The sequence below is a fragment of the Lactuca sativa genome, chromosome 3, assembly GCF_002870075.4.
Source record: "Lactuca sativa cultivar Salinas chromosome 3, Lsat_Salinas_v11, whole genome shotgun sequence".
In the NCBI taxonomy this organism is placed as follows: Eukaryota; Viridiplantae; Streptophyta; class Magnoliopsida; order Asterales; family Asteraceae; genus Lactuca; species Lactuca sativa.
In genome coordinates this window covers 105,866,004-105,882,655 of record NC_056625.2, presented here as the reverse complement: position 1 = coordinate 105,882,655, position 16,652 = coordinate 105,866,004, and the positions used below count along the sequence as shown (strand labels likewise).

General features: G+C 29.3%; 1 protein-coding gene across 1 annotated transcript; it reads right to left on the bottom strand.

The window, feature by feature from the left end:
- Window positions 1-7,566: 7,566 nt before the first annotated feature.
- Window positions 7,567-10,255, bottom strand: LOC111898048 (protein FAR1-RELATED SEQUENCE 5-like). The gene is made up of 4 exons (XM_052769783.1): window positions 9,963-10,255; window positions 9,655-9,850; window positions 8,920-9,477; window positions 7,567-8,121 (listed from the first exon to the last, which is right to left on the bottom strand). Exons 1-4 carry the CDS (start codon window positions 10,253-10,255, stop codon window positions 7,567-7,569), a joined length of 1,602 nt encoding a protein of 533 aa, XP_052625743.1.
- Between the last annotated feature and the right edge of the window lie 6,397 nt (window positions 10,256-16,652).

Sequence of the window (16,652 nt, the reverse complement as noted above, 5' to 3'; positions counted from 1 at the left end):
TTCCATGTATAATTTTATCTTATGATAATGGAAAAACTAATGGAAAATTATAGAATGTTTTAAATACAAAAACTCTTTTTCATGAATAATTGTAAGATATTAGTAAACATTTTTTTTGAGTCACGTTTAATTTTTAGTATTAAAATTAATAATATATTTTCCTTGGATGTTCAACATGACCCGATAACAAAAAAATTTAGTTCTTTTTATTTTTATTTTGCCACTCTTTATATATATATATATATATATATATATATATATATATATATATATATATATATATATATATATATATAAAAGGTGGCAAAATAAAAATAAAAAGAACTAAATTTTTTTGTTATATCGAGAGAGAGGGAGAGAGATGAGGGTTCAATTGAGAAAAAAAGGTTGAGAATGGGGGAACCATTCTCAACCAATCATTTAATGAGCTTAAAAAATGCGCGATGACAAACTTGTAAATAATCCAAATACATTAATGAGCGGTGGCAAATTTGTAAATAATCCACAAACATTAAGCCGTCAGGGCACTTGAGTAATTTGATAACACATCAAATCTCGACAGAAAAGCATAATTTCCCTCTTCGATACACCATAACACGAAAACCATTTGCAGAAGAATCGATAAGAAGAAAACCATTTGCAGAAGCATCAAATAACATAAACAAAGAAAAATGTATTCCGATGAAAACATGAACGAGACCATTTCCTCACTCTTGACAATGAAAGGTAACCATCGGCGTTTTTTCTCGAGTTTTTAACAATTTCGAACTATTTCTAAAATTATCACTTGATTACTTGAAATTTCTCATAATCTACGATAATTATTAGTTGATTTAGAACTAAAAACAATGTTTTCACACTGTTAATTCTTTAAAAAAGGTTGTTTACTTCAATTTTTTATGATACTCGTTCATTCTCGTAACCGTCCTTCGTTATTACTTTATTTACTTGAAATTTTTGTAAGAATCATCCATTATTACTTGATATATAAATGATTTTACATCATCTCTTCATTTTTCATCTTTATTCAAAACTATTCTGTAAAAATACAAACGTTACTTCACATTTCGCTTATATTTTCCTAATATTAACTACTTACCCTTACAGAAACAACACCAACAATGAATAATACATATAAATGAAAAACAAGAACAAATCAAAAAGGTAAATAAAATATGTTTTTTTTACTTCTGAACACAAACAAAACTAATATTCAAATGTGAATATGTATGTTATATTGATATATGAATAGAACATAACTTGCTGCCATACATACATTATTCAAATGTGAATACAACAAGAATGACTTATGTATGTTCTATTCACATATGAATATAACAAAACATATGAGAATAAAAAAATATGAATACATATGTTTTATTCAAATATTCAAATGTGAATATGTATGTTATATTCATATATGAATAGAACATAACTTGATGTCATACATATATTATTCAAATGTGAATACAACAAGAATGACTTGTATATGTTCTATTCATATGAGAATAAAAAAATATGACTACATATGTTTTATTCAAATATTCATTCGTGAATATGTATGTTATATTCATACTTGAATAAAACATAACTTGTTGCCATACGTACATTATTCAAATGTGAATACAACAAGAATGACTTATATATGTTCTATTCACATATGAATATAACAAAACATATTCATATAAGAATAAAAAAAAATATGAATACATATGTTTTATTCAAATATTCATTCATGAATATGTATGTTATATTCACATATGAATAGAACATCACCTGCTGCCATACTTACATTACTCAAATGTGAATACAAAAAGAATGACTTATATATGTTCTATTCACATATGAATATAACAAAACATATTCATATGAGAATAAAAAAATACGAATACATATGTTTTATTTAAATATTCATTCGTGAATATGTATGTTATATTCACATATGAATAGAACATAACTTGCTGCCATACATACATTATTCAAATGTGAATACAACAAGAATGACTTATATATGTTCTATTCACATATGAATATAACAAAACATATTCATATGAGAATAAAAAAATGAATATATATGTTTTTTTTTCAAATATTCATTCGTGAATATGTATATTATATTCACATATGAATAAAACATAACCTGTTGCCATACATACATTATTCAAATGTGAATATAACTATGATAGAAACAGATTTGAAGAGGAAAAATGCGAAAGGTACAAAATTCCTATCATATCTAATATATTCATATATGAATAAAATTGTATATATTAGTTATATTTTTGTAATAAAAAAATATTAATAAATCAACGAGCATATATCATATTCATATATCAGTAACTTATTCAAATATTATATGTTTTCATTTCCCATATAAAAAGAAACAAAAGTACCAAAGAAAATAAAGCATCAAAAAGGAAAAAGTCCATCAAAAAGGAAAACTCCTGAAAAACAACAACTACAAGATTCAGACTCTGATTTTGAAAGTAGTCATCCGTCGAAGAAGGCAAAAAAAGGAGTCACCAATCAAAAAAGACAAAAAAAAAAAAAACAATGGTAAAAGAATTTTACTCAATGAAAAACAGATGTTCACCAGAGGCATTACTATCTATAATCCTTGGGATGAGCAAACAACAAAAAGAATCTGTAAGATCTATGAGTTTTGGAGCTTTGTTAAAAATGAAAATCACAGATATACCACTGAAGCTAGGATTTTATATTCTTCAAAAATTTGATTCTGAGAGAATGGTGATAGATATTGAAGGAAAGGAACTGAAAATAACAGCAGAGTCTGTTCATGACATGTTGGGCATACCAATTGGTGGAACCAAACTTACACAACTGGATCAATGGCCTAAGGATGATACAAGTTATGATGAATGGAAGCAACAATTTAAAAAAGATTCAATCCTCCGACAGAGTGCAATAAAAAATGTTATTGTTTCTACCACACAAGCTGATCTCAATTTCAAATTGAACTTCTAAGTTCTTTTTGTCAACACGTTTTGCGAGTCAACATCAATGGGAAGATGCAACATGTTTCTCTTGAGTTATATCTCAAGAAAAACAGATATCAGCAACATAGACTGGTGCAGCTATGTTTTGGACTGTCTTGTCAGAACAAAAAACTCATACATACCATACTCAGATACCAGCTTCTTTGTTGGACCTTCAACTTTCTTGGTGGTAAGTTATTATAATGTTTATACTCAATTGTTAATAATATTTATTATTCATAAAGTAATAGCAAATATTCATATATGAATAAGAAAAATATATTTGTTCACACGTAATGCTTTACATTACTTATTCGTATATTAATAAGTAAAAATAATATTACTTGTTCATATATGAATATCAATTAGTTATCATTTATGTACAGTTGTTCTATGCTGATAACATCCACTCAGAAGCTTTAACAGTAACACGTAAACGTCCAACAATTTGTTATTGGAGTTAAGAGAAGATTAGATATCGAGAGACATTTGAACAAGAAAAAGGTAGATTTGGACTTGGAGAATTAAACGAAGAATTAGTTAATGAACAAGATGAAGGACATACAAATCTCGAAGAAAGTGATTCTGATAAAGATGAAGATCATTATGTTGAGGTAATTAGTTTGAACATGTTAATAATATATGATTACATTAAATTCTAATCATACTTCTTTTTATTACATAGGCATATGAATCAAAAATATCTAAAATGCTTAATAGTTTCGAGAGGATGAAGGAAAAGTTGAATTCAAAGCTCAATGATGCGATAACAAAGTTCCCTGAAAAGGAAAGTTTTAGGATTTTCGATGAAAATATGACAAATATAATTGGTGAAGAAAAAACAGAAGGCACAACTATTTTTGAAATTCCAAGTAATCAAACTGGATTTGAAGGAATCAATTTGACACTAATAATGGGTCAAAAAACAAATGATAAAAAAAAATGAAGATGATGAAGGAAATCATGAAGAAGTAAATGATAATGATGGAAGTCAATCGGAAGTGGATTACTTGCTTGATTCAAATGAAGGAGAGAATGAAGGAATAAAGAATGATGGAGATAAGAATAAAAAAGAAAGTGAAACTGAAGTAAAAGGGAAATATGGAAAGAACAATGAAAATGACAATGATGAAGAGAAAAAAGATGATGATGCTGAAGAAACAAATAATCATGAAGAGACTAGTCAACAAACTGAAAATGAAAATTTGTTGGATAAAGTTGTTGATAACATTGTGGACAATGTCCTTGGAATTCAAATTTCAAGTTTAAACAGTCAAGAAGATGAAGTCTGGAATGACCATGAAATGAAAACTATTTTTGATAATATTGATATAGGTAAATTTTGTCTTAATTTTATTTTTAAAAAATATATAAATATATTAATACACAATAACAATTTTCTTTATTAAATTTTGACCAGGGTCACCAATGAGTAGAGGTAAAAACTAATACTCTTGCAGAAAAGGAAAAATTAGAAGGTGTACATGAACAAGGAACAAAAGTTGAAAAAACAAAGGGAGATGATACAGGTAAATAAATGATTTAAAATATATTACAATATTTTTATTGATTTTTTTAATAACATTGTTTATTCATAAGTGAATAATATACTATATAAATGAATAAAAAAATATTCATATATGATGTATATGTTTCAGGTAAGGAAAACTCTGAAGATAGAAATAAAAGAGGAACAGAAGCTAAGAACACGAAAAATGGAGGTGAAGATAAACATAGAGAAACTGAGAAAGTAAATGCATAAGATAAAGGTAAATAGTTGAATCACTAATAAATGAATATAATAAGTTTTATTATTCACAAATAAATAACGCAATATACAAAAAAATAAAATTTCAATATTTCTTATCCATATATAAATGATATTCATTACTTATTATAAATGAATACATTACTTATTCACATATGAATTACTTAATCAAAGTTCTTTATCTTTCTGGAAAGAAAAAGTTAGAAAATGAAAACAAGAAAGGAGAAAAAGCTGACAAGACAAAAAGAAATAACGGAGGTAACAATTTGGATAAACATTTCAAAATATAAACTCAAATATTATAATTAACTTACAACTATTTATATGATAAATCTCCTGGCATGCAGATACTCATCCAAGCTTTAGTCTAGGTCTCAGTCCAGATTCAGATCAAACTTCAAGTAAAAAATCTAATGAATCTTCACCAAAAAAACCACTTACAAAGAAACAAATCAAAGACGGCCATCAGAAGGTTGTTATCAGATTAGCAAAGAAAAATGTTCTTAATCCAAATCCAATCTCTGTATCAATTCCTACTGAAGTAGGACCATCAAAGCATGATCTGGATCAACCAATAGAGAAGAAGCTTGCTGATGCTTTCAAATCACCTTTCAAATGCAGAATAACAGACACAAAACCCAAACTGACACATCAGGAGAGTATTGTCTGTGAATGGTTGTTCAACTTACAAGGCAATACATCGTAAGTAACTTTATTTTATATACATTCATATATGATTATTATATAGATAATAATCTATGACATTTTGATTATATATTTGCAGAGATGTGGTTGTCCAGACAAAATATGGTCAGATAACTGGATGAGCAGTTATGGAAAGTCTATATGCAAACACAGAGATTGTTGGAGAAGTTTTAGACACTTGGTCTGATTTACTTAACCACCAAGAACTGGAAAGGGATTTTGGAAATTCACCATACTGACTCTTCTTGAAAGTTGGAGTTTCTGTAAGTTTATGTTCTAACCTTAATTCTTTCCTTATTAATAAATGAATACACAAATATGATGTAATCATTTATGAATATTATATTTTTTTACAACTGAAATTCACATATGATTATACAAAATATGATGTATTCTTTAATATAATTATATATATTCAACTGAAATTCACATATGATTATATTGGTTACAGACTGCTTATCTAAATTCAACATTCTCCGATGAAAGAAAGTATGAAAAATTCAAGAAGAACTTTCATGACAGTACCAATGGGTACAAAAAAATCCTGAACATAAAAGATATTGACATGGTATGTTAATTAAAGTTGTTTTTTACATATATTTTATCAACAAAATACTTATCATTATATACATAAAAACATGTGTTCTTTCTAGTTGTTAAAAGTGCTCACATTTTTGTGATTGTCTTCAACTTAAAGAAACCATCAATTGAAATTCTAGACAACACTGCAGTTGAGGGGGATTATGAAGGGAAATACGGAGTAATATTGAAACCTTTGGTATGTACCCAATTCACAACAACATAAAAGAACCAATTTATTACATATCTAACTTTTATTTTATTTAATGATCAGAAAAATTTGTTTGTGAGATACTTAAAAGAAATAAACCATCCAAGAGCAAATGCAATCTCAAAAGAAAGTATCAAACCCCAACGACTTGAAATGACATGGAGAACAATTAAAAACAAAGTTGATTGTGGAATCTTTGCAATGAGACATATGGAGACCTATATGGGACAACCACTCTCAAAGTGGAAACAAGGTCTTCATAAAGAAAGTGCAATTCAACCAACTACTTTAGAGAAGCTCAGGCAAAGGTATGCACACATAATGCTAACTTCTAAAATTAACATGTTGAAGGCTAAAGTGTTGGATCTTCCTGAAAATATCAAAAAGTTGAATTCAAAGTGCGTACTGATCATGCATACAAGGCTATGCAAACAATTCAAAAAAGGTTAAAAGAATATTGATGATTGCTTGTGATGAAGTGTGATGATATAGAATAGTTTGTGTTGAAGATGAATGGATTTGAAGTACATGTAAGACGATTATGCGAAACAAATTTTAGATGGTTTGTTAAATGTTCGTTTTAATATTTTGTGAAATGCTTATGAACAGCTTTTATTATCTTATGTTGAATGATTATGTAATAGAAACAACTTTTCTTATTTCTGTCAGTTTTTTATATTTAAATATTTTCAAAGTTTATTTATGTTTATTCATAAATGAATACGAAAATGATACATTCATTTATGATTAAATTAGGAGTAATATGTCAGTATAACAAAGTTCATATATGAATATAACAAATTTCAGATATGAATCTAACTAACTTATTAGTAGAAACAAGTTTGTTTATTTATGTCATTTTTTTATATTCAAATATTTTCAAAGTTTATTTTTATTTATTCATAAATGAATACGAATATGATATATTCATTTATGAATAAGTTCAAAATAATATGTTAGTATAACATAGTTCAGATATTAACATAAAAAATTTCAGATATGAATATTACTTATTTATTAGTATAACAAATTTCACATATTTATATTCATTTATGAATAATTTACAATATCAATATAACTTATTTTATAGTAATTTAAAAAAACAAATGTCAACATATCAATTTACCATATCAATATAAATGTGTATTATTCATACATGAATATTATTGTTTATTGTTTTTATCTGTATATATTCATAAATGAATAGAACCAAAAAACATTAAAAAAAAACTAGAAAATCCCTAACTGTCTTTTGCTGATTTAGCAGCTCCAACTCTTTCTGGACAAGTACGTAAATTGTGTGGAACTCATTTTCCACATCCTAAACACATTCTATGTTCTTTTTTAGAATTTTCATATGCTACTTCACCTGCACTTAGAATTCTTTTCTTGATTACAGAACCTTTATTGCTTTGAACTTCAGGAACATGAATATTAATCTCTTCTGTAATAGGAATAGTAACACCTAAAAGCTTGCATACGACTTCACCATCTGTCTTGCTTTTCAATCCAGGAGAAATATAATCACTCTCAAATTTCTTCAACAACATTTGTTGTTTCTCAGCAAACAAAGCCAATCTCTTTTTGTCATCTCTTACAATATCCAAACATGATTCAAAACTATAATATGAATCATTGACTAGTTTTACATTCTCACAATCACCTAAATTGGATTGAACAGAACCAAAACGATAATTTCTTGATATCACATCCTTTCTCGATCTTTTAAAAATGTACATTTTAGGAATTTCTTTAACATCACATATCATCATTATTATAAAAGCATGTTTGCATAAAACACCCATACGCTTAAAATGTTCACAGCTACAATTTATTTCTTTCTCTTCAGCTTTTATTTCAACCTGGTACAAAAACAAAATTTACATATTTACATTCATATAAGAATACTCATATCAACACTAATATATTCATATATTCATATATTCATATAATATTCATATATGAATATATGAATATTGATATTCATATACGAATATTGATATTCATATATGAATATCCTCATATTCATATATGAATATCCTCATAGGGATGTCAACGGGGGCAAACGAGACGGGGATTGCATCCCCTGCCCCCGCCCCCAAAATTTTCCCGTTGCCCCGCCCCTGCCCCCGCCCCGAAATCTCCATCCTTTCCACCTCTGCCCCCGCCCCCGAATTCCCCTTCTGACCCCGCCCCCGATTGATTTTGGGCTAACTTATTTTGGGCTAAAATAAATTCTTGTTTGGGCTAAAAGAAACTATTTTTTGGGTAACAAATAGATATTTATAACATAATTTTACATGTTACAAACAACTTAAAAACTTGTTTTTTGTTGAATTTTTGTACGTAAAAATCATTTTATTGTTTATTATATTTATATAATCAATATATGTCAATTTATATAATTTATTAACGGGGCCCCCACGGGGGTTTCGGGACCGGACTACCAACCCCCGCCCCCGCCCCTGAAATTAAAATGGGGGTTATTCTTGCCCCCACCCCTGCCCCCATCCCCGATTTTTTTCAACAAATGCCCCCATATGGGACGGGCCCCCACGGGACTTTTTGACATCCTTATATCCTCATATTCATATATGAATATTCTCATATTCATATATGAATATTATTACATTTTTCATAAAAAAAACTAGTAAAATTACCTTAAATTCACTTTTACTGTTGTTGTGCTCCACAATGTAAACTTCCCAACCATCTTCAATACCAACATATGAGTATGTAGAGAAAAAACATGCTTTATATATTTCTTTTTGCACCTCAAAAAATAATGTACTTTTATAAACCTTTGATGCTTGCAGTTCTATTTCTCGAGGTGTTTGCATTTTATATGATGCTTTCTTTGATGCCTTATCAAGCTCTCGTTGAGTATTCCTTTGCTTTTGAATGGCAGTGTCGTAATTCATCATGAAATTCAAAAGTAAGTTCCCACTTTCTGAGTATGTATTAAAGAATGAATTCATACTCTCTGACCTAGATGTAGTCTTCATCAAACCACACATTGGAATATCACTAAAATATCCAGGTATCCATGAATCACGTATTGCAAACATGTCTTTAAACCATCTTATGTCTTCAAGATTGAATTCCTTCATAAGCAAACCCCACTTCACCTCAAAAACATTAGGTTTCATATTAATGTCCCAAACAAGCTTCGAAAACCTTTTTCTAAAGTCTGTGTTCGTAAATAAATCATCTGATATCTGTATTAATACAAAAATATTCATAAATGAATAAATAATAATAAGTAAAATAACAATCAATATTCATAAATGAATATACTAATAAGTAATATATTTGAAATATATTAAAATAATACCTTTTTTCAACTTTTTCATTATATGTCACATACATAATCGGTGCGTTGAATTACGAAACACATTCTCAACAGCTTGTTTTATTGCAGCATCTTGATCGGTTAAAACAAGTGCTGGTTCTTTCCCATGAGTTTTAAGAAATGCTTTAAGCAACAAAGAGTAAGACTCAATGCTTTCATTTCTTAGCAACCCAGATCCAACAGTAACCGATTTTTTATGATGGTCAATAGCAGTAAACGGAACAAAAACCATTCGATACCTAACACACAAAAAAAATGTTCATTAAACTCAATTTTGGATGTATTAATAAGTGAATATAAAAATATTCATATATGATTAAGCTATAAACAAAAGTAGATAAAATAACTTACTTGTTTGTTCGGGAAGTCGCATCAAACGAGATAACATCACCAAATTCAGCATAATATGCCTTCTCCATTTCATCAGCCCAAAACATACAGTCCAAAACATCATCTTGACAATTAAACTCAAATGAGTAATTTGGATAGTGAGCTCGACGGTCATTCATTGTGTTTACTATCATTTGGGCATCTTTATAACCAATAACCCTGTTGATATCTCTCCTTAATTTTTTATAGTCAACTACTTTGGGCTTTATACACTCATACCCAACTCTCAAACTTGCCCTCAACTCATGAGCCATAGTTGGACCTATTTTTGATGTGCAAGAATGCACAATAAACTCTTTTTATGAATATGACATTTGTCTCGCTTTTTTTAAATCGTTTCTCTTCTTAAGTGGATGGTTTTGAAGTTCATCAAACTGAAAAACTTTATAATCTGGAGTTACATACACATATTCAAATATAATCTTTGCTTGACAACCAATAGCTCTTGAATTTGAATTCCGTTTCCTCCTAACACCACTTGTACCTAATGTATCATAAGATTTCTTTTTCTGTTTACCACCACAATTACATATAACATGTTTTTTCTTTATAATCTTGTTATCAAACCTTGACTGTGTGCTCAGTCTAACATCAAAACTACCAATTTCAGCATACTCAGAATACATTTTGATAGCCAACTTTAATGATTTGAAGATTAAACCCTTAAATGGAATAAGTTTAACAGGTACATCTGGCTTATAGACATGTTCCCCAATTATATCATCACAATATTGCGCATCATGTATTGAACTTGAAGATTCACCACCTAAAATAATAATGCATGAATAAAACAATAATATATATGAATACATGAAACTCATATAAATAAAACAAAAAACATTCATATATGAATACATAAAATCCATAAGGATTCAAAATAAATAAAATAAAACATAACTTATTCATATATGAATAAAACGAAAAAAATAATAAATTCGAAATTACAATTATCACACGTTTATTCATATATGAATAAGACAACATTGATACCTTCAAAAAACAATCTTAATATCGAAAATATCTCACAAAAAAAGTCGTAAGATGAAAACCTCGCTTTTTTTAATTTATTTTAATAAACACACCATCAACCACACTTCCACCTCACATTACCTTACCTTACATGCCCCACCTTATTTAAATAAATTAAAAAATCAATAGCAAAATAGTATTTTTTAAGTAAAACAGACCAAGCACGCAACAAAAACAAACTTTAAGGACCTTCTAAGTTAAAAAATAATTTTGAAACCAAACAAAAGAATTCCATATATTAATAGGTATATAAAACATATTCTAAAAAAGATACCTAATTTGGTATTGTGTAAGAATTTCCATTGTGGGGTTTACATATACTTATCGTTTTTGTTATAATGGAAATTGAAAGGATTAAGAATCAATTAAATATGTTTTATAGTATCTTATGTCATTAGGCAACCCCAATTTTAGATTCAAATCCAAGAATCATTCATGAATTCTCAGTCAATGAATAGTTAATGGTTCCCATTTGTCATAAATTTTGTGTCATAAATTTCATCTTAGGGTGATCCTTTTGTCGACGGATGCTCCTATTACACTCATAGTCTCTGAAGGATGAGAAGCAACTATGTAGCATCTACACCAAGAATTCAAGTATGCAAATTATCCCAAACGATATATACTATTTGTATAATTTACTCTTTCGATAAAAATCCCTTGAAGTTTTATGGTTGGCCAATAGACTTGCTCAAGTTCAATGAACTAAAAAAATTTTGTCACACATTTGCACCATCCTCCCTAGGTAGTATAGAGAGTCTGACGTGTTCGGCAAAATAGCTAGTAGTGGGTAGCTTGTAGCGGATAATAGGTAGCTTGGAACTGGTAGCGTTTTGTTAAACACTACGTGAAGTAGCTTTTGAATTTGAAATATTTTGTTTAAACTAAATTTTAGAAGCTTGTGGTGTCAAACGATGATTTATATTCAAAACGAGGTATTTTGTCAAACACTTAAAGCTAGATGCTCTCAAATGTTTTCGAATGCTCCGTTTCAAAAGTTATATAAATTTTAAAAGGCCGAGAAGCCTTATTTAGATACCCACTTGCTTTTTATTTCCCATCTATGAGATGACATTAAACCTAATTAACAAATTTATCTAATTTATAAAACTATCCCATTTTAATATGATTAATTTTCCGATTATCATAAGTTTGTTTTGGACATATAAAACTAAGATATCATTAAAAAAAAAACATAAATATATAACCGTTTATTTATTTTAATAACAAGTCTGAATTCATAGTAAATCTATAAGAAAAGCTCTTTTTTTGGAAAATGGATAGACCCATTTCCCCAAGATTATTTATCACTTGCAACACAATATGTGTGTAGGAACATATAAAGAATGAGAAGAGGGAGAATATTAGGAGTAACAAATAACCGGTAGAACTTCACATCATGTTCCAAAACTCATGATAAATTAACCTTTTCAAAAGTAGAGTAGATGGATAAACTTTTTTCATTATATATCATCAATAGCTTATTGGGTATAAAACATGAAATATAAATATAATTGTCTTTATACAACCGGTTAAGTTCTTGTTCTTATTTTGATGAATTAAAAAAAAAAGGATATCCAATTATTAGGCCATTAATCTAGGTCGTCTTCTTGAAGGGAGGTTACAACTTGTGAGCAACGATTAGTCAACACTCAAACAGGAGATCAAGATTTAATAAAAGTTAATAATTGGTTGTGGAATCTTTTTATTTTTGTATAGAAAATAAATAATTTTATTTGAATATTGTATATAGTTTTAATAGAAAATAACTAACTTCATCTTTGTATTGTAATACACAAGTATGGTTTGATTGCTTAGTCCCAACGAACATATTAATTTTGACCTCATATTGCTTAATTTTTAATAGACAATTTCATAAGAAAATAAAAAGAAATCATGGGTCGGGCTTCATACATATTGAATATTAAATAATAGATATAAAAAAACAAATTATTCTTGTAACATGCCAAATAATCGATATAAAAAAACAAATTATTCTTGTAACATGCCAGAAATTTAGTACGTTCCACTTGATTTCCGCAACTGAATTCCACTTGATTTCCGCAACTGAAATGGAGTTTAAAAAGGAAGAAAGTAACATGTTGAATCGTATATAAAATAATTACACCGCATAAAAATTTAACATTGTTTTTGTTATATTTAATTTTCAGTCAATTAAATTTTGAGTAAATAACAGTTTTCGTCTTTGTGATTTAGTTAAATTTACAGGTTTGGTCCTTAAGTTAAAAATTAATAGATTATACTTATATCCGTTTGGAGAAATTAATATTAAAAAGACTACTTTATCCTTTTTATTTATTATTTTGTTTTCTTACTTTTTTTTTATATTTAATAAATATAAAACCATATAAGACCCAACACACTACCCCCACCCGACTTACCCCTCCCCCCCCCCCTCCCCCCACCAACACACACACACACACACACATATATATATATATATATATATATATATATATATTCAAATAAAAACAATAATTATTGGGAGAACGTGAGAACACTTCTCATCTAATCATTTTAAATAATTAATTTCATAAAAGAAAATAAAACAAAACGATATTTACGGTATTTTGAAATTAGATTAAATATCAACATTGATTTTATATTTCTGTTATTAAGGAAATAGTTTTACACTTCCTTAATTAAAAAGCCTAACTCTTTATGACATCATATCACAATAACACAACACCATCATCACCATCTTCTTTTCTTTTAGATTGACGACACAATCGAAAAATTAAACAAGTGACAGTGAAAGACAACCTGTGAATGACACCACACGTTCCCATATTTCCTTCTCGCCTTCAAGTAACCCCACCTTTATTGTGATTATGTTGGGTTCGAATAGTTATTGTGAGGTGTCGAAGTCGGTCGTAGCTACATAGGATTTGAAGTATGTAATATAGTGTTCGTTGTATGTATTTCATAAGGGCACTTTTGTATGTCAATGCGTATTCGATTTAGCCCTTATGTACTTTTTGCTTACTTCTGTCATTCCTATAAATAAGGATTGATGCCAAGGATAGAGTAACTTTTGGCACTTTGTGTTCTTACTCTAATAACTCTCTTGTATCTTTCAGAAGTAAAATTAAGCCATCGAGATTATATTTACTTATTGTGTTCTAGATTTAGTTTAAACTCCGATTTTATTTCGTTTACTCAATCAATATGAACTACAGTTGGTATCAGAGCAGGATTCTTACAGTTGATTTCTGATTCTTTCGAGTTCTTATAAGTTTCTGAATCTCTTTTAAAATTCAAAATATTCCGCACTTTTGATTCTGAAAATCTTTTCAGATCATCTGTATTGATTCGATTTTGCTTTTAGCTTGTTAAATCGAGTGTTCTGTGTTTGAATTCTGAAAGATTCATTCCTCAGATTCCAATTTTCGAAGTTTTTCATTTTTCAAGTTCGTACATCAATGGCGAACTTTAATTTGAACACGATGACTGGATTTTCTCATCTTCTTGGTTCTTCAACTAAAATTCCTATGTTGATTCCTGAGTACTATGATCAATGGACCGATAGGATGGCAAATTCTATGATTGGGATCGATGAAGATCTGTGGCGGTGTGTCAAGAGTGGAAACTTTTGTCCACCGATGTCTGCTGTAATTGGAAATGTTGGTTCATCTGCATATGTTACTACTCAAACTGAAAAATACAAAGCAAATGATAAACGATGTTTGAGAGAACTACACGGTGCTCTTCCACCGATAGTATACAACTATGTTCATGGTTACCAATCTGCTAAAGAAATTCGGGATACTTTGAAAGATAAGTATCAAGGGAGCAAGAAGATGAAGAAAAGTTTTATTAAGCAATGTCTGCTTGAATTAGGAGAATTCAAACAGAAAGAAGGTGAGAATATTGAACTCTACTATGATCGTCTGAATGAAGTAATCTTCAAATGCAGTCGATATAGAGTCAATCGTATAACCCTTGAATTCAATTTGACTTTTCTGATGGGGCTTTATAAAGAGTGGTGTAATATCAATCTGATGATTAAGACCCAACAAAGTTTAGACAACTTTTCTCTTGGTGATCTCTACAATGTTTTGAAGGCTCATGAAAGTGAGATCAATGAAATAGCTGAAGAAACAAAAATGAGTTTGGGTGGTCCTCTAGCATTGATGTCAAAGGTGACAGTTAGAGAAGCTGAGGTCGAGTCAGCTGAGAACGATGGATCGGAAGATGAAGGTCTGGTTGTTAATTCTAATGATGAAGCGGTGGCTTTTTACTCAAATAATAAAGTGAATAAAATTTTCAAGAAGCCATTCAATTTGAAGTATAGAGGAAAAAAGAGATTTTAAGGGAACCTCTTCTATTGCTAAGGGAATGAGAGAGGAGACGAATATGGACAAGAAAGACAACAAGTCAGAGGTTGCGAAGCCAGAAAAAAAAAAATTAAACGGTGACTCTGCTTTCGATTACCATTGTTGTAATGGTGCAAACCATATGGAAAGTGACTGCATGTTGAGGAAAAGAAAAGAGAAGAAAGAAAAGGGAAGGACAAGGCTTATTATGTTGCAAAGCTAGAAGAAGTCAGAACAAAGATGAAAGGGATGTCTTTGGTTGCTAGAGGAAATGGCGAAGTGGATGGAACATATCAAATCTAGTCATCTAGATCAGATGATGAGGAAATGTGAAACCCCATTCATGGAGCTATATTTGCTGAATATGAGGAGGAAAGTGAGGAAGAAGAGAAGGTGACTGGCAAATGCTTCGTTACTACTGGTGCTGAAAAGTCTCCAATGACTTCGAAGGTACGTACTCTTCTTGAATCCTTTGAAATTCCTTTTAGTTCATATGATGCTCTCTTTTCTGACTTTGATAATACTTTATCTTGCTTTAATGACATGCTTATTTATGTTAATAATGACGCTTAGAAATCAAAATCCTTACTACTAGAATGTCAGAAAAGATTGGAGTCGAAGCAAAGTAGAGTAGATCATTTAGAAATGGAGCTTAATAATGTTACTTGTGGTAGGGATGGCTTAAGAATAGACAATTTTATTTTGCTTAAACAGAGAAACATATATTGTTATTCAGCTAAGAGACTTTATGCTAAGTTGACTGATTTACATCATTCATTGGACATAAGCAAAGAACAGCATAAGAAACTTTTACCTTTCTTAACTTTCGGAAGGGAAAAGATAGATTCGACTAACTATGACTGTGAGAAAAATATTTATGAGTTCGAAAAGGTCCTGAATGACTCAAATGCATATGATATTGTTAAGATAGATGAATGTTTAGATGAAAATGATCTGGTTGATATTGTGAATAAGACCTTGACCAAAAACAAACAGATGAAAATTTTGCAAAAGACTGAGCATTTGACATCTGAGTCTCAAAACAATTTTTCTGATATCGAAGATGATTATGACAATATCAGTGAAATTGAAGAGGAGGAAGTTGTTGATTATTCTCAACTACTAGTCATTAATGTCACTTTGATGACTAAGGGTAAAGAAATTTGTGATGATTCTTTGATTAAAGTTGATCCTGACCAACCCTCACCAACGAAAGTTCATGACTATGATCATGTGACTGTCAAAAATGGTCAAACCGATAGTGATGATGATAACGAAGATGTTT

What these genes read in the sequence shown, in the direction of transcription:
- LOC111898048 (XM_052769783.1), bottom strand. Translation starts at nt 10,255, where the DNA reads ATGGCTCATGAGTTGAGGGCAAGTTTGAGAGTTGGGTATGAGTGTATA. An exon ending in GCGACTTCCCGAACAAACAA is followed by an intron (nt 9,851 to 9,962) that starts GTAAGTTATTTT and finishes TTTGTGTGTTAG; the next exon opens with GTATCGAATGGTTTTTGTTC. An exon ending in TAAAACAAGCTGTTGAGAAT is followed by an intron (nt 9,478 to 9,654) that starts GTGTTTCGTAAT and finishes GTATTAATACAG; the next exon opens with ATATCAGATGATTTATTTAC.